Below are 21813 nucleotides of genomic sequence, written 5' to 3'. Positions count from 1 at the left end.
CCGATTGACCAATTTAAAGTCAAATTTTTTGATTGGTTGATCCAGCGAAAAATCTCCAGGCATTGTCGCTGAAAATAAAAGATAATAATAATAAAATAATTAATAAAAATATTTTTTATCAATAATCAAATAAGATAAATTTCATTCTTTACAAGGATTGAAGAAAAAATTGTAATATCATATGATAAGTTTTGATTGATAAATATGATTGAATGATTAGTTTTCATATATAATAAAACATATTATAAAAGCTTAGACGTTAACGTTAAAAGTTTACGCTTATTGACGATTATTAACATTAAGAAGTAATTACATTGACCAAGCATATACGTCTCAATTCCCTCTCTTATGACTTAATTAGCGATTACATAAATGCACAGAAAGATGTAAGAGAAACATAAATCGTCATTTATACTTTGCAGTTAAACGTACTTCGATTCAGCAAGCAACTGTGTAATTTCGTTTAATTTCGTTGCGTCATTTCGATCTATAGATCTCGGTTATCAAATATGTAATACGTCACACGAACCGTTCCGATAACCCGGAATCGAAAGGCAGAGATCAACATATCAAACTGAAATTTATTTTGATTTGCTTAATTCAATGAGACAGTAATATTCATAGCGTTTCGTTTAATTCGTGAATTACGATGGTACCGTCGAAAAATTTAATTAACTCAATAAACGATGCTGTGTCCGAGACTTTATCAGGATTGTCATACACATATCCACAATTGGAATACCACGTATCGCACAGAGTTGTAATGTCCTCAGATGTATGTATATAAAAATATGCTTCTCTATATATTCTCTATAGTATATTCTCCATTGCTTGTTATGATAAAAGACATAAAATATTTCACTTGTAGCAATTTTGTTTCTAGCATACTTGTAAATAATTCAAATCTCTCTCTCTCTCTCTCTCTCTCTCTCTCTCTCTCTCTTCATATTTTTATTTTTCTAAATAAATGAATTTTATTTTCCGACATAGATGTGATAAGGTTTAACTGAAAAGCTTAAACTGTATTTATAGAAATTATTTATAGAAATAGCAAAATAAAAATTATGTACTAAATATTTTAAGCTTTTGACAACTTTAACTTTATCATTCAAAGTTTACATGGTTATTTATAATGGCTGATCTTATATTTAGTACTTATATTTAGTTTTAGATCTTATATTTACTACTGAGTTAAATTATTCATTTGCATGATTTTTTCATAAATAATTTAGTTCTTTAAATACAATTTTTATATGTATATTTCAGTATAGAAATCGTCGAGATAAAGTGGCTTTAGTCTGCGGTGGTGGTAGTGGACATGAACCATTCGCTGCAGGTAATTAATGTCTGTAATTAATGTCTTATATGTATATTAGATTATGTGTTTTATTATATTAAGTTGAAGAAATCCTATTTAGCACACATCACACTTGTCTCATTTATAAAAAATGGGAGCAGATTCTTCTTTTGAAAAATAGAAAATGAAAATTGTTATACAAATAATAATTGATCTCTATAACTTTTTATTTATGCGTTTTATTTTAATTATTAGAGTAATTTAAAATTAGCAAATGTTTTAAAAAGAACGAAAGCCTTTATGTATAAAACTTTTTATATTTCTAGGTTTTGTTGGTAGCGGCATGTTGACAGCTTCTATAGCGGGATCTATTTTTTCAGCACCTCCATCCATTCACATCACGTATGCTCTTCAGCGCATCGCAGAAAACAGCAAAGGTTTTATCTCTTTTATTCTTTACAAACAATTTTTTATTAAAGTCACATTAATATTTTCTTTCAGTTGGTATTGTAATAGTAGTGCCTAATTATACGGGAGATTGTTTGAATTTTGGTATAGCGATCGAGAAAGCTCGACAAGCGGACATCACGGTAAAATTAATAATAACAGTCAGTTTGCAAATAACGTCGCAAACTGCAAATAACATATATATTAAAATTATCATTAAATTTAATTCATTTTAATTTATTAATTAATCAATTAATTAGTTATCAATTATTTAATACATACATATGTATACATATATACATGCGCGCGCGCGCGTGGTGTGTGTGTGTGTGTGTGTGTGTGTGTGTGTGTGTGTGTAAATTATAATGTTTCGTGATAAGCTCAGGTGGAAGAGATAATCGTTGGCGATGACTGCAGCATTCCCAAGAATGAACTGAGCGTTGCTGGTAAGCGTGGATTGGTGGGCATGCTATTTGTTATCAAAATTGCGGGTGCTTTCGCTGAAAAAGGTTTTTCTCTGCATCAAGTAGCGGAAATTGCGCGATGTGTTTCGCAAAACATTGCGACTTATGGAGTCGGACTATCCGCGTGTACTATACCAGGTATACGGACAATAGAGGCTCATAAGTTACCGTTACGTTTGCGCTATAATCACGATAATTACGCACGTCACAATCATGCACGGCCAAGCACTTTTACGCGTTGTTCCTCCATTCGGTAGATTATCATCAGAATCCAAACAATGTCTATTCCTCTAGTCCTATTGTATTATGCCTAACTACTTTTTCTTCGATACTTGATATATAAAGTCTAAAGTCAAATCTTCTTGTATTAATTAAATGGAGAGCATTCCATCGTAATCACTTGTTATTTGACAAACGATCATGAAAGAAATGCAGAAAGTGTCACATTTGCATATTTGAAATGTTATATTTAAAAGAATACACTACATTATTTTTGTCGCGAAGATGTCAAGAAAGGGTATATCAAAGTTTCAAGTCTCAGTTTTCTACATGAATTTTTATGAATTTTATTAAGAGGACATCTATATTGGCCAAAGAATAAGTCTATTATACTTGGCAGCTTAAAATCACTTTAGATTTAGAATCACTCTAGCTTATGCTTGAGAGAATATCGAATGCAGGTCAAGGTCTCATGTTCGAGCTTGCACAGGATGAGATAGAGTGTGGAATGGGTGTGCACGGAGAGGCAGGATACGAGAGAATTAAGCTTAGGACCGCATCCGAATTGGTGACGCTAATGCTAAAACGCATTTGCGAGGCCTTATCTTTGTCCGCTAATGACTCAGTTGCGATTATAATCAATAATTTTGGTGCTTTAAGTCAATTGGAACAAGGAATTGTCGTTTATGAGGTTGTGAAACAGCTTCGTGAGTAACTTTTTTTCTTCTTTTATCTGTTTTTTCAATTTTCTTCTCTTTTTTCTTTCTTCTCTCTCTCTCTCTCTCTCTCTCTCTCTCTCTCTCTTTCCTTCTTTTCTTTCTTTTTCTTTTTTTTTATGATAAAATACTTATGAAGTGACGAATCAATAATGTCTGGTGTCATCTTTAAGACACAGTTGGACAGTTCGTGAGCAATTTTTAATCTCCATATTACATGTCTATTGAATATATTATTGACGTTTACCATTAAAAACTTGTTCTTTTTTATGGGATAGACTTTTTATGGAATTGACTGAATTGGCATAATATTTTTCCTTTTTCATTTTGATTTATTTTTTATTTTATTTCGCTCTACTTAAAACTTTTCTTTATTACAATTATAAAGATAAATTAGATTTCCTTTGGTGCAGGAAACATGAATATACAACCTGTTCGCGTTTATTCCGGTGTTTTAATGACATCCTTAAATAGCGCCGGGATACATATAAGTCTACTAAAATTAACGAAAGAGCACGGGAATGTATTCGTGGAGTGTCTTGACGAAGAAACAACGGCACCTTGCTGGCCAGGCTGTAACTATAGCGTTTCTTCAACTTTAACAAACAGCATTCCATTTAGAGATACAAAGAAAAAAGAAGCGGAAATGATAGGAATATCGTTAAACGTGCGCGATCAGCATTTGATAAAATCATGTTTGGAAAACGCATCTGCAGCTATTATTGAAAAAGAGGCGTATTTAAATGAGCTGGACCGCGGTTGCGGAGATGGAGACTGCGGTTCGACATTGAAACGATTTGCCGACGGTACGTAGCGATATATATATATATATATGTGTATATTGCTTTCCAATAAGAGATACAAATTGACAAGGCTAGTTGTATCATCATTTATTCCCGTTTAGCTTTCTGGTAAAGAACAAAGACAAGAAATAGTGTAACTATACTTGTCGATTTATGCTGTTATTGGAAAGCAGCATATATCTCTCTCAATTTTCAATAAGCTCATCAATTTTATGTATCCGTAGGTATTTTAAGTAATTTGAATAATTTGCCTCTGACACATCCAGCAGCGTTATTATCGGAAATAGCGAATATCGCGGAGGAACATATGGGCGGGACTTCTGGAGCTCTATATTGTTTATTTTTTACAGCTGGCGCAAAAATGTTGGCGTCATTCGAGCAAGAAGAGGAGGATATACGTCACGTTTGGTTTTGCGCTTTCCGCAGTGGATTAAATTGTTTGGAGAAATACGGAAAAGCGAAAGCTGGTGACAGAACTATGGTTCATATTTATGCATTTTATCCTTAATTATCCTTAATTATGAAGTACATATTACATATTATTATTATATTATTATTATTATTATTATTATTATTATTATTATTATCAACGATGAGAGAAGAGTGTTCCACCGAGTTGGGAATTGTTCGCGCTATATCGCTACTTGTCTTAAAAAAATGATTTTAATGAAATGAAATTATTATTAATGAAATTATTTTATTGCAAAATATACGATTTGTACTAAAGTTACTGGAATATATATTAATTGATATTTACAGATCGATACTATATACGCGACGTATGCAATGTATGAGAAATTGTTAAAGGAATGTCGGAGTAATTTTTATGATAAAATAGCCACAGCAGCGTGGGAAGGATGTGATGCTACAAAACATATGAAACCAAAGTGAGTAGAAAAGTTATAGAATAATCACATAATAATCATTTCAAAAATTTTGTTTTTAAAAAAAACATTTGTTTTTGTCATTAAAAATTAAAAAAATCTAATTCCTAATGATGTAATGATTTTTATCCAATACTTTCACACACATACACACATACACACACACACACACACACACACACACACACACAATTTAATTATTTATTATAGTAGAAGATCTAATAGAGATGCATTCTTATAGAGCGGGACGAGCTAGTTATATAAAACAAGCTCAATATTTAACGGAAGTGGATGCTGGAGCTTACGCCGCAGCAGTATGGATTGCAGCTATCGTACAGACGATTACACGTTTCAAAGAATAATTAATTAATCTTTTTTTTTTCTTCTCTTTTATTTGATGATTATATTTGAGCATAAACAGTAGAGATAAAACTTAAATAATAAATAATGAATTTATTACCTAAATGAAATATTAAGGATATTAATTATAAAGCTATGTTAATTATTCTTTATAACAATACATTTAGATACTTTAGGTATTTATGTATTATATATTCCTGACTGATAAAAATAGTTATGTCTTTGTTTTTCTAAATATAATAAAAAGTATATATTTTAATATACATTCCTGACGAGTATATAAATTAATGATGCGGAAGTTATGTTAAACATAAAATTACGATGCAAAATGCGAAAGAGGTCGCGTTAAAATTGTTTGGCAGTATTTTGCCGATTAATCGGATTTTTATTCACATCGATTTTTATCGATCGTAAAGTATAGACAGACTAAACCTATCGTTTTACTTTACATGTAGAATAAATAATTGTGTGTGTGTGTGTGTGTGTGTGTGTGTGTGTAGGCGCGCGCGCGTATAAGTGTATGTGATTTTTGCACATGTTTCACAAGATTATCCAAAGAGATTGGTCATGAAGCTGTTGAATCCATTACTAATAGACGAGAAGATACCGTTGTTGGCATCCGCAGCAGTATTAACTCCCGATTGCGGCCGATAATGTAACGCATGTTCCCGGTGCGGATAAGGTCTTCCGCCGGTATTCCCATTGTATAAAATGGACCCATTTTCCTCATCATATTGTCTCTGTTTAAAATATAATGAACTTTAATGTGCTTCAAAAACAAATGTAAGAGTAATAATTAAAATATACAAAGCAATCAGATTAAAGTATATACGTTTCAAAGATTCTTTGAATAGCAATTGCAAAAACAATTTGTAAACCAATTTTTTTTCTCGATAAACATATATAAAAAATTATGTAGATATTACTTAACGTAAGTCAATAAAGATTATTACAAATATCTTACATTTGTTAATACTATTACGATGCTATTACTTACTTTTGTCGAATAAAGAGTAACATTGAGGAGCGTCGGATGTTGTTCGATTACTACAAATTCCACCTCACGAGGTATGTATCCGTTCGAGAATACCTGACAAGTATGATATTAGATTCAAGATTGATATTAGATTCAAGATTATGTATGTATACGTGCGCGCGCGCACGCGCGCGCACACACACACACACACGTGCGCATGCACGTGTTTTATGTAATATAGACAATTAATGCTATTTTCTTAACAAATTTCTTATTTAACTGTATCTTGTTAGCTAGTAGCGCTAGTAGCGCTCAAGATAATAGAGAAATAGTTAGGATTCTCTCTCGCAATGTACCTACCTCTAATTTGTAAACGCCAGGTAAAAGAATTCTCCAAAATTCGCCATATTTCGTCGTCAAGAAACTGACATCTCGTGATTTCACTTTAACGGAAGCCCTTTCAATGGGATTACCATTTTCATCGACAACAAAACCGTGTATACCTCTGTGAGCCTCCGCCAAAAATTTGATTAGAGACTGAAAGGATATAGCAAATGCACATAATAATATCGGAAAAGAAGTAAGACACGCGTTTTAATATAGAACGGCTGCAAACGCGGGGTGTGCTGCATTTTTTTCTTTTTTCCTTTCTAAGCGTCATACAGACTTTATTTCAAAAGTCACTCACCACTCGATTCTCCGCCCAGTAATGCGGCAAATCTGCGGCTGGTGGATATTTGCAGCAAGAAAGTTCCAAGGTGATCTCCATACAGCCGTTCCACACGTAGTTAAAGTCTTGCATTCCACCGGTAAGCGGGTACCATTCGGCGCCGTTGGTAATTCCACGCTTAAATGCGGGCTGGGACGGTGAGCACGGTAATCCCTGATACATAGACCCATGGTTTCGAGAATACGTCAACGATAAATGTTGAAACACGTCGTCATCCGGCGAGATGCTCGGCGTCGATGTGAAACTCTGAAACACTATTTCTCTCTACATGAGGCTGTTATCGTTTAAATTTGTTCCTGCTGCATTATAGATATGCTTCCCGATAGAGCATGATTCGTGATAATCTACAGGCTGTATCAGAATCATCGGGTATTTGCTTTTTTCTTTTTTAGTTCAAACTTTTAGTTCTAGTGTGATTTGGCTCTAATCTCAATGAAAATATCGCGTCGGCTATGTGTCTTTAATCTTTACACGAGGAATCATCTCGATTGCTTATCTTGTATGCATGTCGCCTCTTTTTCTTTCGTCTTCCTCCTTTCTTCTTCCTTTCTTTCCTTTTCTTTTGTCGGAACAAAACTGTAAAGAGGACACGCCGCTCATGTCATACATGATTGTACATTTCATTTTGAGATGTCAAAAATGCAATTTGACAAGTAGCTTGACAAGTAGCTGATCGCTACCTTTTCAGCGCGATCTTGGCGAAGAAGCCGTAGACTTTATCATTTACCTTTCTTTCTTTCTCAATCTTGCTTTATCAAGATCACACCCGAGTCAATTAAGAATAATCAAGAATAACTCTGAAATGCTTTTTATATACGCTTTGCGTAAGTAAATGATAATGTCACTTATATTGAGCACTAACAATAGAATAATCATATATGTTGCACAATACCTGCACATAGTGGCGCTGATCGACATATTCCTGACGGCATGAAAGTTTACATAATATCATGACAGCTTCGGAGCTATATGCACAGTTATAGTCATAGCTGTCTGTAATCTTACACAAACGAAACGTTAACGAATTGGTCGAAACGTTAATCGAACGGTCGAAATATCGCTGGCATCCAGGAGGGTCAAGTAGAGAGAGAGAGAGAGAGAGAGAGAGAGAGAGAGAGAGAGAGAGAGAGAGAGAGAGGAAAAATAAAGAAATGCCTCTGTTCTTATCCTTTTTCTATTTATTCCGGTATTCCGTTTTCTTTTTTTCTTTCCTTCTTTTGGAATCTCGCGTAACAAACGACGATCACGATCACGATCGCGAGTGCGGTGTTACGCGGATCGCGATCGATGCAATTCCGTGGCTCGGATAGGCGATCGAGCGAGCTACATTGTCCGTTCTTTCGATTTCTAACGATTTCAGCTCCGATTTCAACACGATGATAATTCAAAGGTGTTTCAACTTACGCGAATTTGGAGTATTGTCGAAGGGATAGCTGGCCACGAGCGCACCACCGTGCAGACTGCCCGAGAGCACAAACTGAATTTTTGAAACCCACTCCTTAACGGCCTCGGTCTCTGGCTGGCTCTTTTTATTATTTTGCTTGAAATAATCTGGGAAATTGCGATTCAAGTCAAAGCCGCGCGCGTTATACCTGTAGAATCATACATCGAATCACAGAGGTGTGCTTAAAAGATTAAAAATAGGTGTGCTTCTTTCTTTCGTGCAAACATGAATGAGAGATTAAAGAACGTAAGGGCCATAAAGCGATAAATCGGTACATTTCAAAAAGACATCTCCTTTAGCAAAAATCAGCGGAATGGCATATAATCTAACGACGTAGATATTCGTCAGCGCATAATTCAAAATAAATACAACTCAATCTGTGATCGTGTTGTGAGATATAAAGCGCAACATACTTTTAATATTTGAAAATATATTGGCCGTTAAGTTGAAAAATAAAATTTTAACAAATAATTGACTGGCAATTTGATTGATCAACAAGTAAAAGTCGTTCGAAGGTAAAATATTTTATGTAAAAATCTAACCTGCCTTGACCACCGTCGCAGCGTCCCTCTTTAGAGACTTCAAAGCCATCAGGATTCATCGACGGCAAAATATGAATTCTTGTGTTATCCAATAACCATGTAACATATGCATCTGAGCCGTATGACGTCACGAGAAACTAAAAAGAAACGAAAAGGAAAAGATTATATTTATAAGAAACATATATGTATCATTCGTCATATAATGTCAAATGATGATTGTTATACATATCAATTTAATATTGGTAATATTAATCGATTTTGATAATTACAAAGGGTTGTTATTTGAAATTTGATTGAACATCACTATGAAACATCATAATGTTTGGTGTGTCCGATAAAATTTTTTCTATCCGAAAAAAAATCTCTTGGTATTATTATAAATCGGATAAACCGAATTATTATAACAACATATATTGTACATGTTGCTCGTTATTGTGAACGCGGACAATCATCGTGATGTGGAAATTCCAACGCTTGACATAATTACGTACATGAATGAGATGTAGCATTAATTCGCGTCCCACAGCTTCGTTTCCGTGTATGTTAGCGATATACTTTACATCGGGCTTTCCGATCATGTGCTCGTAAGGCGATGATGACACGACCATTACCCATAAATCACGACCTGTTATACGAATATCGCTTGATTATATCCCGCTCTTCTTCCACTTTTCAAAAATAAATGATTAAAAGTGGTTAAAATGTACAAATACAATGTCAAAAATAAAACTTAAAATGTCTTCCTCTAGGAACGTGCCGTTTATCCTACAATCGATTTGGAGATTTATAATATGGTAAAGAAGATAACATACCTTTCACCGACTTTCCTATCGAATACAACGCGGTGAGATTTTGAAATCGAAGAGACGTTGCGCGAAGAAAACGGCTCATCTGCTCGTAATTGTGATACTTGAATTCGATGTTGTATGGCTCCTCGTACATTAGAAAGCGCGGATGATACAGGCGAGGTACGTCTCCTTTGTTAGGAAATTGCATTCCACGAATGCTTCCGTAGACGAAGACGAGAAAAAGTAGTACGCGATACATTCTGCAAGTATATCGGTATCATAATGTGTACCGATAGACGTACGTACATAGATTTGCGTGAGATGCAATTAAGAATTCTTTATAATTAAAAAAGTGTCTTTCTTTCTTTAATGCTTTAATCGACAATGAAAGAATTAAATAAATAAGAATATGTATCATATGACACGTGTATGTATACATACACATAGATATACATACACATGTCATATAATTAAAGTATTTTGTATAAGCAACAAAAGCACAAGTTTGTTAAGATCTTGCATAAATTATATACTGGCACGTTATTTAATATCCTACGTAATTTTTTGAAAATGCATCCAGCATTACATGCAAATACATGCTACATTTTCAGCATATTTAAAGAATAAAATGACTTTATCTTTAATTCATATTCGATTCCCTTTTTTTCGCGGGAATATATAAAATATTATAACATCTCACTCTCGTAAAAAATCTTACTGTTAGAACTTTACATTACCTGATGGTCTAAAGTTGTATCAGTAATAAAGAGATATCGCACTGTGGAATCTGTGGAATCCGATCGCAAAATTAGCGATCTTTCGTATTTGTATTTGCGCGCAGAACTATTCACGAAAGCGACACTCGAGGCAGTATACGTGAGCGGCGAGTTTTTTCAACTGATTTTTCCTCCCGTTACTTCCCGTATATCGGCTCGTTTAGACACGACGTCGGTGAAGAGGATACACACACTTTTTTTTCGGTCATACGCAATTACATTGGTGCATGAACGGCATATGCGGAAGATGCAAAAAATCAAAAGAAGAAGAAAAAACAAGAAAGAAAGAGTGAAAGAGAGGGGGGGAAGGAGAGAGGAAAGAGAGAGAGAGAGAGAGAGAGGAGAGAGAGAGAGACGAGTTGAATGGCAGTGAGACCAAAGGTCCCAAAAGCCAGTCGTGTGGTACCAGCTTGTTACGGAGGTGAGAAAGATGTAGATCTCTCAGCCCGTGAGGGAGGGAGGGGGAGAGAGAGAGAGAGAGAGAGAGAGAGAGAGAGAGAGAGAGAGAGAGAGAGAGAGAGAGAGAGAGAGAAAGAGAGTAGCGACGGAGAGATGTGTGATGATATTGTGAACTTACAAAGAGAAAAGCGAAATATGCCGTGAATTCACTACTATCATCGGTAAGCAACATCAAGAGCACCAGTACCAGTACCAGTACCAGTACCAGTACCAATACCAGTACCAGTACCAGCACCCGCGAGCACCCGAGCACCCAAGCACCACCACCGTCGACGCCACCACCACTACTAATGAAATCCACTTCCTCCGTCGCTCTGGTATCTGCTGCTGTCTGCTCACCGTTGTAGACCAACCACTGGCACAATGTGTCCCAGCTAGGAGACAGCCCGTTTACTGTCTCATCTCCGTACTACCACACTGTCGACCGAGTATACAATGAGCAACGCCGTCAAGCGTATCGCGGCGAATTGTTATTTCGCGCACATTTAGCGTGGACGCATTTAGCGTGATATCTGAAAATCTCTCGCGGATGTGACGCGAGAACGCAGATTTCGCACCGCGATGTAACAAAAAGTGTGAAACGCGCGACCCATAAAAGTCGTAGGAAATATTTAACTTTTCTCAAATCATCAGTCAACGAATAAAATTTGACACACAACACATCGAGAGAAAACATCCTCGTAAGAATGATTAAACAAAAATCAATTGCGCCTCGAGAAGAATGTTTATGCCGAATTCTTTGTTACATGTTAAACGAGTATTTATTGTGTCTATAAATTCTATAGGTAATAAGAAAATTGCCTCCATTTTCCCTCATTACCCTTTTTTTCTTTTTCATTCTTTTTCCTTTTTTTTTTTTTCTTCTCTTGAAAAAAATCTTTGCGTTAGCTCGATGAAAAACGATGCTCTATGAGAGAAATGTCTTAAATTAAAAATATTACATATTATTTCTTCTCGAATCGCCGATATGACAAATTGCTGGTTTATTCGAAAGCTCGCTATTACTTAAAGTGAAATAAGATTTAGTCGAGGCTTTTTATTCTTGACGCGTGACAAATGAATTTTGCGATCTAACAGACAGTTTACACGTAAAGAGGACGAGCACGTATGAAACTCGCGTGCGCGAGGCTATCGGTTACAAACTACTACTACTACAACCCACTTTACCACTACTAGTCAACATTACTACTACTAGCGCCGGTGTTAATTGAGGTGAAGAGGTTTTCGTTCTTGATGTTTGGCACACGAACCAACCGACCAACCAACTCGCTCATCCACCCATTAGAAGCGATTTCGCGTCAGCTCTAGGCGCTATATTTTCAAATATAATGAACCGCCCGTCTATTCGTGCGCCGAGGGCACCATCACAGAGATACGTTATACAGGTCGATAGAGAGCATTCGTAAGATCACCGACGTCCACCACACGTACTTTCAACGTGCTATTGAGGACAGTGTCCTACTAGCGGTGCTTGCCTGCCTGCCTGCCTGCCTGCCTGCCTGCTTACCGCCCTGCTTGCCCGTCTACCGCGGATCACGGTTTTGGATGGATCGTTGAACTCTTGTGCGAGCCGAAGGTGAAACACAGAAAAGCAGCTCCGAGATCAGAAGTGTGTCACCGAGACATTACAAGCGATGTAGCGAGCGAAATGAGAAAGACGGGAAGGAGAGAAACGTCCGAACTTTGAGTTTCTAAGGAGGTGAGCTTCGCTCACGGTCAATGTGATTTACCTTGAAACCGACGAACCGTTTCCATCTCTTCCGGTCTCACCGGTCAAAGAGGATCTTTTTGTAACGTTACCGGAACCGTTATTAAAAAGCGTATATACGTTTAAAATTCACACACAGTAAAATGGAATGGTAACTGTGAACTGTGAACACGATCTAAATGTATGAAAATTCAAAAGATCTCGATGGAGACCTCGAACGCTTATTTATATTGAAACAAAATAAACCTTTTAGCGAACGAGAAAACGATGACACGAGGAGACAGATAAATATTTGCTTCAGACTGCTTCAGACGAGAAATAAACGCAGATGTATAATTATAGTTGCGACGAGAGGGTGAATATATCGGCTGTATTCTTACGAACGTTATAATTTAGATTTCTTAATGACTACAATTAACGGTTATAGAGAAATATTATGTTGAAAAATAAGGTGGTAAAAAATTAACTGATAAATTTCTTCATTAAAAAATAATCGTGATTCTTTTATTCAAAATTAAATATACTATATACGCACATGCATGACACATGTGTGGCATGTATATGTAAAATATATAATATTTCTGACGCAATATCATGTATTATATTGATCTTAGAGAAAATTTTTTCCAAACAATAAGAAAGAGATATTTGTAAGAAGTAAATATTATTTCGCAATACATGGCAAAGATGTAAATGTAAAAAAATGCAAAAATATATAAATCGAGTAAACGTTATATTTGTCAGAATTCTTCAGATAAAATATTTCCTGGGAACATGTGCAATACGTACAATATGTTGGAATTCATCGGAAGAGACAACATTCCTCAATTATATCCCTAAATGATATCATTGTTATAATTACAAGTCTGGTATAAGGTATCGACAAGATGCCGTTACATCAAGTTATTAATGAATCATTAATTTTGAGCCGCATAGGAACGACAGGGTTGCCGCAAACGCATTTATCCATAGTGTCTTACGAACCTTTGTCGCGTTTGTACGCTTATATTGCTGCGTATTAATCATTTTCACCGATGCACATATAAATAAAAATAATTATACACACGACTCCATTTTGTTAAAAACGCTAATCATAAGGAATTGGTACAAAATTATTCTGCATAAGGATATTTGCGAAAAGTAGGTTTACAAAAATATTTTTTAAAAATAATCTGTGTACGCGTGTGCGTGTACGTGTGTGTTATATTAAGCACACATTTGAAGAAAATAACCGGGAAAAAGCTATTTTCGAAAGAAGAGTTCTCTCTTTTTTTTTTTTTTTTTTTTTTTTTTCCCGTAAAGTATATCTTTTAATAACGTCACGTACAATATAGTATACGTTAGAATATGATATTATATAATAGTAAACATTTGGCACAAGACGTTTTACAATAAAATTTATCTTGTTTATCAAATATGAAAACTACTAGCACTTTTCATTATAGAAACTGTAGAAATGCAGATATTATCTCTGAATTTCTTATTATATTCCATGAGTGGTTTGTGGCGACCAATCCAATGGTCTTCAAAGTGCTCCAAGTTGCTGTATAGCTTATTCACCCTTATGTCGATATATCTGTTGATATATTTGATGCTGACTATTTTGCTATATATCATCTTTGTTAGCGATAACGTGGAAGATTTCGCATCGAGTTCTTTATTTTTCATGTCGATGATCAGCGTATTTTTCAAAGTGGTTGTTGCTATATTCCGTCGCGGTCGAATTATCAATTTGATCAAAATATTGCAAGAGAAACCTTGCAGGGCTTGCAACGAAGAAGAGATTAATATCCAGATAAAATTCGATCGTTCAATCAGGTTAGTATATCCAATCGTTGATGCACTTTCAACAAATTAGTCTCGGTAAGATGGTACGTGTTGGTGGTATATACAGCCATCTAATAGAATTACATAGACAAATAAGCAAATTACAGTAGAAATACCTAACAATTGTACATAATTTATACGCATTTACAATATCCGTATAAATTATGTACAATTTGTAAAATTAATATTTCTCTCACCGCTTACTGACAATGAGTAGGATTATCAAATCATTTCGAGGCAATTTCGAAGCAATTTTGTGCCTCTATCGCAGCCTTGTGCCGCTCTTATCATATCATAATTTTTTATTAGTACATGATTATTATTATATGTTTATAATTTAAAAAAAAAAAACGTACGCAGATCATATTCCATGCGTTACGTAGTTTTATGCACATTTTCGGCGATGGGTGCTGTGACGGGAGGAATGCTCGATATTTTAGACGGCCAATTACCTTTTAATACATGGGTACCTTGGCACTGCACTTCGTTTCTTTTATACTGGTTTACATCCCTTCAAGAGATTGTAGCTGTGATTATTGCCACGGTTGTAAACGTTGCGACAGAAACTACCATATTAGGATTTTGTTTGCAAACGTGCGCACAATTTGCAATTTTGAAGCATCGACTTCAAAAGATGGCAAAAAGTAGAGAGAAGGAATTATCTCGGAAAAACTCGTTGAATAATGCGTCGCATCAAACAGGCAAATTGTCAGAACACATTTCCCACCATCTGTGTATAATCAGGTATTTGTCATATGCAAACGGTTAATAAAATTACTTTATATACATACATATTACATTACTAAATATATTAAATATATCAAAAATAGTGGATGATATGTGCATGATATATTGTAAATATATGTTTTTTAACTTTCTGATTATACTTGCAGTGCGATATATTATTTGTGATATATGTAATGTATAAACATTTATAGACTTGCCGAAATGATCAATGATGTGTTCAGCCAAGTTATCTTTGTTCAATTTTTCGTCAGTATATTGGTGTTGTGTTCATGTTTGTATCATCTGTCTTCTCATTTGACATTTACAGACGTCACCACCTTGATCGTTTTCATATTCAGTATGTTTGTACAGATTTTTATTTACTGCTGGGCCGGAAACGAAGTTATGCTTAAGGTAATTATTATTATTGTTAAAAATTATTATTTGAATAGAAAGTAGTATTAGTAAATGAGAAAAAACCTGGTAAAAGACTCTGCAAGATTATTGTCTATAAATTGCAGTTTCTTAAGTTAACACAATTTTTCTAAATATTTTTCCTTGCGTAGAGTGCTGAAATGAGCGAGGCGATATATCATATGGACTGGATATTGATGACAATCGATGAACGAAAGGATCTACTGATGATTATGAGACGTAGCACAAAACCCGTTAAGTTTACCAGTAGTTTCTTGGTAACATTGACTTTGGAATCTTATGCAAATGTCAGTTTACAGGTTGAAGATCTTTTTATTATATCTTTGATACAGATGTATTACTCAATTTCTTTTTCTACAGCTTTTGAAGGCATCTTTTTCTGCATTTAATCTTTTGCAACAATTTTGAAACTTTATGTATTCTTTTGCAATACTTTGCTGTGTATACGATAATATCATATCATAAATAAATTTTTCATTGCAAAATATATTTATTTTATTAAGGTTAGTGTCATAAGGTTTATTTGATAACATATTATTTCTCGATGTAATTAATTTGATAGAAGTATTTATATTATGAAATGATGAATATAAATCTGAATTAAATGAAAATCAGTCGATCGCATCTTTCGAGCAAAATTTTCATATTAATTTTCATATTGATTCAATTGTTTATAGATTTTGTTTAAAATCTCTTAAAAAGTTATCTTAAATATTTTTTATACATTTTCGAAATATATATAATTTTGAATGCAAGATATAACTTGTCTTAAAAAACATGTAAAGTTAAATTTGATATTGCAGAAAGCTTTCAGAATATTTTTGCATTATAGTTTCATTGTGATGATAAATTCTGCGTACAACTTTGCGCTTTGGGAAACATCAGATTAATTAGTAATATAGAATTGTATTAGATTGTATGTTATAATATAGAGAGGTTGTAGAAGTTATTTTTCGTGCAGATTCTATAATTTCATTCCGATCCATCCAGATTTCTTCAAATTATAAATATTAAACTTCAAACCACATTCAAGCTTTAGACTACAATTAATAACAATTAATTAATTGTGATTTATTAATAATAATTATAGGTTGAAGCAAAAAGATAATCATATTTTTGTGGTTAATGGAAAGAACAAATATCTTTTCTAAAACATCTCACATCTTTTATTGATACGTCTGGACAATGCACTCTTTGCATTCTCAAACAAATGAAAAAGCACAACATAACCGTTACGTATAAAATCATGAAACTAAACATATTCTTGATATTACTATACTAAATAAAAGAAATATAATTGCTTATATTTTTATTCACTGAATTGTTTCCACAACGTTTCTGAACATGAATAAATGTTTTATTCGATGGGAATATGACAATATGTTTAGATGCAAGGGTAAATGCACCCCTTAATCGTTACAAGTATGACATATATCCTTTATATCCATTACTAGAGCCATTATTACGTTATTCGCATAAACGGAAAATAAACGTGCATCGTAATAAACTATAATAGGTTCTATACTAATGATAGCTACTAATAGCATAAAGTTGTTGAAAGAAGTTGAAGAAGTGAATTCATACGTAGTCTGTTGCAATACGAGTGTAGAATTTCATTATAGTTGAAATTTAATTGTCTTTCCCCGGTATTGAAATAATTTTACATTTTAATTTTGTTATGTTGCTAAGAATGTGAAAAATATTCTAAAAAAGTGTGCGAGAAATATTAATGTAATCTCTATTTGTAATCTCTCTCTCTCTCTCTCTCTCTCTCTCTCTCTCTCTCTCTCTCTCTTCTCTCAATTACATTAGTACATTTTACATAGTTAAACAATATTGTCCTATTATTAATCCGTATAACGTTATGTACAATTTGTGCGTCAAATACTTATAATATTTGTCACAATTAGATAATTGTGGCAATTAGATAATTTGGTGCAAAATGCACGAATGTGAAATGCGAACAGCACTTACAGAAATTAATATCTATTGTGTTATGTATTTAAAAAATTATACTTTTAGCTTATAAAGTACTATCATATTAAACTTTATTTTTTTAACCGCTTTATCTAATCGGATATCTAATTTCTAACAAATAATTAATACATATAAAAGGATCTTTTACAATTTTTTATTAATCATTTGTTCTACATATTCAATATCCAGACGCGCGCTATATTCTTGTGCAACATATCAATAAACCGATTATAGAGAGAGTTAAAAACATGCAAATGTTTTCTCTAAATTTTTTAATGTATACTATCGGTGGTGTATGGCGACCTGTCGAGTGGTCATCGAACGTTGCTAAGCTACTGTATAATGTGTTTACTTCTATTGTATTAATTTTATTATACTTTTTGATGATAACCCAATTTATGGATATTATTTTTGTTGTCGATAATATCGATGACTTTGCAACAAATACTCTAATGTTCTTAACTATCGTCGCTGTTACTTGTAAAGCAACTATCGTTGTAGTACGTCGGAATGCTATCATCAACTTGGTACAAGTATTGTTGACGGCACCTTGTAAACCTCGAGGTGAGGATGAAATGGCAATACAAACAAAATTTGATAAATTTATCAGGTAAGCGTTTGTTGTCATTGTTATAGTACTTTAATAGGAAAGCATTAGTAATTTATCGCGTAAAATTGAAACCTCGAATCTAATCTAATGCAATTGACTATGAGAATCGTTTCTTCGATAAAAAGGCTCTCTACAAATCTCCAAAATTTGGAGATTTGTAGAGAGCCTCTTTTTTGTTTCAAAGATATATTATTAAAATCTTTTTTAAAATATTTCTTTTTGCAGAATCGTATCATATTCATGCGCGCGCGCATATACACACCCACCAGAGAATAATAATCAAATTTTTATAATGACTAATAAAATTTCCTATAAACTTTGTAACGAAAAAAGGAAGACATTAAAATCATGTCATAATGAGACTTGAGAAAATATATGAAATCTAATCTTAATTATACTTTTGCAGATCATGCTCGATAAAATATTCACTTTTGGCAACAAGTTCTGTTACTGGTGTCACAATAAGATCTGTGCTAAACGTTATACAAGGTCACTTACCTTATCGCGTATGGTTACCGTACAATTTTAACAATACATCTCCAATGTTCTTGATTACATCCATTCAACAGATCATAACTGTGATTTTTGTTACTATTATTAACGTTGGCACGGAAACTCTAGTTTTTGGATTGTTTCTACAAACATGTGCTCAATTTGAAATTTTTGAAAATCGTCTACACAAATTAATAGCCAACAAAACTAGCGAAAAATTAATAAAAGATAAAATGATTAGATGTATAGAAAAATCACTTTCTTCATCAAATAATAACAAAGCGATAATATCAAAATATGTATATCATCATCTCAAGATTTACAAGTTAGAATCAATTCTTTTGCATTACATTTGTCTAATCTGATTTACATTTTGTAATATATTTTAATATATTAATTACTGCTATATATTATTTACATTGCTATGTTTATATTCTTGATAGAAAGATGAAGATTTAAAGATAGAAGATTTAAAAATAAAAAATAACGAATAATTGTGTGGCGCAATTATTTGGAACTGATGGATAATTATTAATAGATCTCTGAAAAAAACTTTTTTAAAAGAAATTTGATAAATTTAAGAAATTTGAATTATTTTATGTTAAAAAAATTATATTCGATATTTTTTATTTTCAAATTGCTGATCTAATGAATAACAAATGCAAAGAATATTTATCGAATATTTTACCAATTCTTAAAATTGCAAAAATTACATGTAATAAAAAAACTTTCAACTTGCAACTAACTAACATGGTATCATTACAGATATGCTAAAACGGTAAATGTTATATTCAATCAGGTACTCTTTGTCCAATTCTTTGGCAGTATATTGGTATTATGTACAAGTGTATATTATCTGTCAACACATAGTACGCTGTCTGAAACAGCTACTTTGATAGTGTATACTATTTGCATGTTTGTACAAATTTACGTTTATTGCTGGTCCGGAAACGAAGTCATACTTAAGGTAAGTTTGATTTAGTTAGTCTTAAACAGATTTATTATGTAAACTAAAGTGATAAAAAATTTCGAATACATTTTTACAATTACATTCTATAAGAATTTTTAAAGTAGCTCAATACTTATCGCAAGTTTGAAATCATTCTATATTTAAATCATACATTATAATGTAGTACATGTATATATATAACGAATATTTATAAAACATGTATATGTGACGTGTACACACACACATACACACAAAATATCTAATAAAATGATTTAATATTTGTATAAAATAATTATTTTATTTATGTTAACAGAGTATGAGCGTAGGAGATACAATATATTGTATGAATTGGCCTTTATTATCGGTTAATGATAGAAAAGAACTGTTAATGATTATGTTACGCAGTACACTTCCTATAAAATTTACCAGTAGCTTCTTGATAACTTTGTCTCTTCAATCTTACAGCAATGTTAGTATTACTGTCGTTTATTAAAAAAATCATGTAATCTATTTATTATAAAAAAAGCAATTACTATATTTTATCGTCTATATATTCGTAACGTTGATAAATATATTTGTTAAAAAGACTTGTAAAATTGATTGGAAATTTTAGCAACTGCACATAGTTCTCTGTATTAACATTTCTAAAATTATTTTCTTTCAGATTTTGAAAATATCATATTCGGCATTTAATGTACTACAAAAATGAGACATGAATGAAAAGTAAAGAAAAGTGCTCTTAAACATGATAATAAAAGCTATTGTAGCTAATTGGTAAATAGATATTAGATAGTGTAAATTTCTATCTGTTATTTATCTTGAAATTTCTATTTTTTAAATAAATTGTAGAGATACTGGCGCTTAACACTTGTAATTATATCACTTATAATTGTAAACTTGTTCGTTATTTCAATGTTAAATTACTAGCAAAAATTAGAAAATAAATATTGTCATAAAAGTAATATAAATAAATTAATAATATTATGTATAAAAGCTTATCCTGCATAATTGACAAAGATAAATTTATGGATGAAATGAAACGTTGGCGATATATCATACAAAACGCATGTAATGAATACACACACACACACACACACACACACACACACACACACACACACACACACACGAAGGTGAGGGGGGTGGAGGGGGGAGAGGAGAGTAACAATTTTTACTTTAATATTAGAACAAAGATACAATAATTTCTCCGATATGCCTATGTATCATGTTCGTTTAGAGTTGATAGATAGTTACCTTGTACTGTTGACAATATACACACACGTGCACAGTCAACTTAAGAAATATCTAAATATATTATACATTGCTCGTATTGCTTGTGTTGCTACGTCGTCTTGTATTTTATGCAATAAAGTATGTAGCTCTTTGTACTTAGTTCCAATAAATGTGAAAATATACAAATATTTTATTCGATGGGAAACGTAACAATGTGTATGACTCGGCATCCCTCGATAATTGCAAGCAGAAAGACTTTCATAATTATAGCAGGAGCAGAAAACAACGTACACTCCGTAATAAATGACTAAACAATTTCATGTCGATTTTTTAATGACTGTAGTTGATGGCAATGGACGTAAGAAATTGAAATATGTAAAACGATACGCAGTCTGTCACGAGACAAGCTCGATTACATTTGAATGAAATTTATTGGCTTTGCGGTAACAGTATCAATTAATCATTTTGTATTAGTAGTTAAAAATGTGAAAAACAACATTCTAAGAAAGGTGCGCGTTAAATATTTATAAATATTAAGATGAATATTGTTTCATAGTTTTCATAGTATTCATATACATGAGAAGTGCATTATAGTTAAATACAGTTGTATCTCATTTTTAATCCGATTCAATATTATATGTGACCTGTTAAATTATTAAGTTAGATATGATAAAAATTGTCAAACGTCAAATGATGGTTTAGCTAAATATAGTTTAGCTAAATATAGAATTCAAATATTAGTTTGTGACATCACATTTATCAATGGCATAAATCTTTTAAAAATATATATATATATATATTGTAATAATTTTTCTTGTTATGTATACATTTGTGCACACACACACACACACACACACACACACACACACACACACGCACACACACACACACGTATGTAGGTATATGTATGTATAAATTTAACTCAATGTTTTCATAATTATTTTACATATC

General features: G+C 32.9%; 4 protein-coding genes and 1 long non-coding RNA gene across 8 annotated transcripts; 4 read left to right on the top strand and 1 right to left on the bottom strand.

The window, feature by feature from the left end:
• The first annotated feature begins 237 nt into the window (after positions 1-237).
• On the top strand, positions 238-5453 carry LOC105424921 (triokinase/FMN cyclase). Of its 3 annotated transcripts, XM_089072842.1 has the most exons (11): positions 238-386; positions 494-775; positions 1267-1336; positions 1624-1734; positions 1799-1887; positions 2130-2346; positions 2889-3134; positions 3557-3949; positions 4171-4427; positions 4706-4833; positions 5072-5453. In XM_089072842.1, exons 2-11 carry the CDS (start codon positions 650-652, stop codon positions 5190-5192), a joined length of 1758 nt encoding a protein of 585 aa, XP_088928968.1. In that variant the 5' UTR covers positions 238-386; positions 494-649; the 3' UTR covers positions 5193-5453. The 3 variants fall into 3 exon arrangements, with proteins under 3 accessions (XP_088928968.1, XP_088928967.1, XP_088928969.1); XM_089072841.1 differs by having other exon boundaries at positions 328-775; XM_089072843.1 differs by having other exon boundaries at positions 332-775; positions 4297-4427.
• LOC105424849 (carboxypeptidase D) lies at positions 3201-11228 on the bottom strand. 2 transcript variants are annotated; one of them, XM_011635310.3, is made up of 11 exons: positions 11024-11228; positions 10408-10639; positions 9695-9930; positions 9374-9507; positions 8883-9019; positions 8301-8488; positions 7789-7818; positions 6855-7150; positions 6527-6703; positions 6188-6280; positions 3201-5930 (listed from the first exon to the last, which is right to left on the bottom strand). In XM_011635310.3, exons 3-11 carry the CDS (start codon positions 9927-9929, stop codon positions 5739-5741), a joined length of 1482 nt encoding a protein of 493 aa, XP_011633612.2. In that variant the 5' UTR covers position 9930; positions 10408-10639; positions 11024-11228; the 3' UTR covers positions 3201-5738. The 2 variants fall into 2 exon arrangements, with proteins under 2 accessions (XP_011633612.2, XP_011633614.2); XM_011635312.3 differs by lacking the exon at positions 7789-7818 and having other exon boundaries at positions 11024-11217.
• Positions 11229-12394: 1166 nt separating this feature from the next.
• On the top strand, positions 12395-13342 carry LOC148937356 (uncharacterized). The gene is made up of 2 exons (XR_016138369.1): positions 12395-12794; positions 12867-13342. It is a non-coding gene; the product is annotated as an uncharacterized LOC148937356 (long non-coding RNA).
• A 712-nt stretch (positions 13343-14054) lies between these two features.
• On the top strand, positions 14055-16086 carry LOC105424847 (4-vinylanisole receptor-like). Its single transcript, XM_011635308.2, has 5 exons — positions 14055-14431; positions 14801-15184; positions 15379-15580; positions 15733-15888; positions 15962-16086. Exons 1-5 carry the CDS (start codon positions 14070-14072, stop codon positions 16007-16009), a joined length of 1152 nt encoding a protein of 383 aa, XP_011633610.2. The 5' UTR covers positions 14055-14069; the 3' UTR covers positions 16010-16086.
• A 1728-nt stretch (positions 16087-17814) lies between these two features.
• Positions 17815-20122, top strand: LOC105424848 (odorant receptor 46a-like). The gene is made up of 4 exons (XM_011635309.3): positions 17815-18188; positions 18595-19005; positions 19446-19647; positions 19943-20122. Exons 1-4 carry the CDS (start codon positions 17827-17829, stop codon positions 20120-20122), a joined length of 1155 nt encoding a protein of 384 aa, XP_011633611.2. The 5' UTR covers positions 17815-17826.
• The last annotated feature ends 1691 nt before the right edge of the window (positions 20123-21813 follow it).

The sequence above is a fragment of the Pogonomyrmex barbatus genome, unplaced genomic scaffold (assembly GCF_055798465.1).
Source record: "Pogonomyrmex barbatus isolate J1 unplaced genomic scaffold, ASM5579846v1 scaffold14, whole genome shotgun sequence".
NCBI classification, from domain to species: Eukaryota; Metazoa; Arthropoda; class Insecta; order Hymenoptera; family Formicidae; genus Pogonomyrmex; species Pogonomyrmex barbatus.
This window is presented reverse-complemented; position numbering and strand designations above follow the sequence as displayed.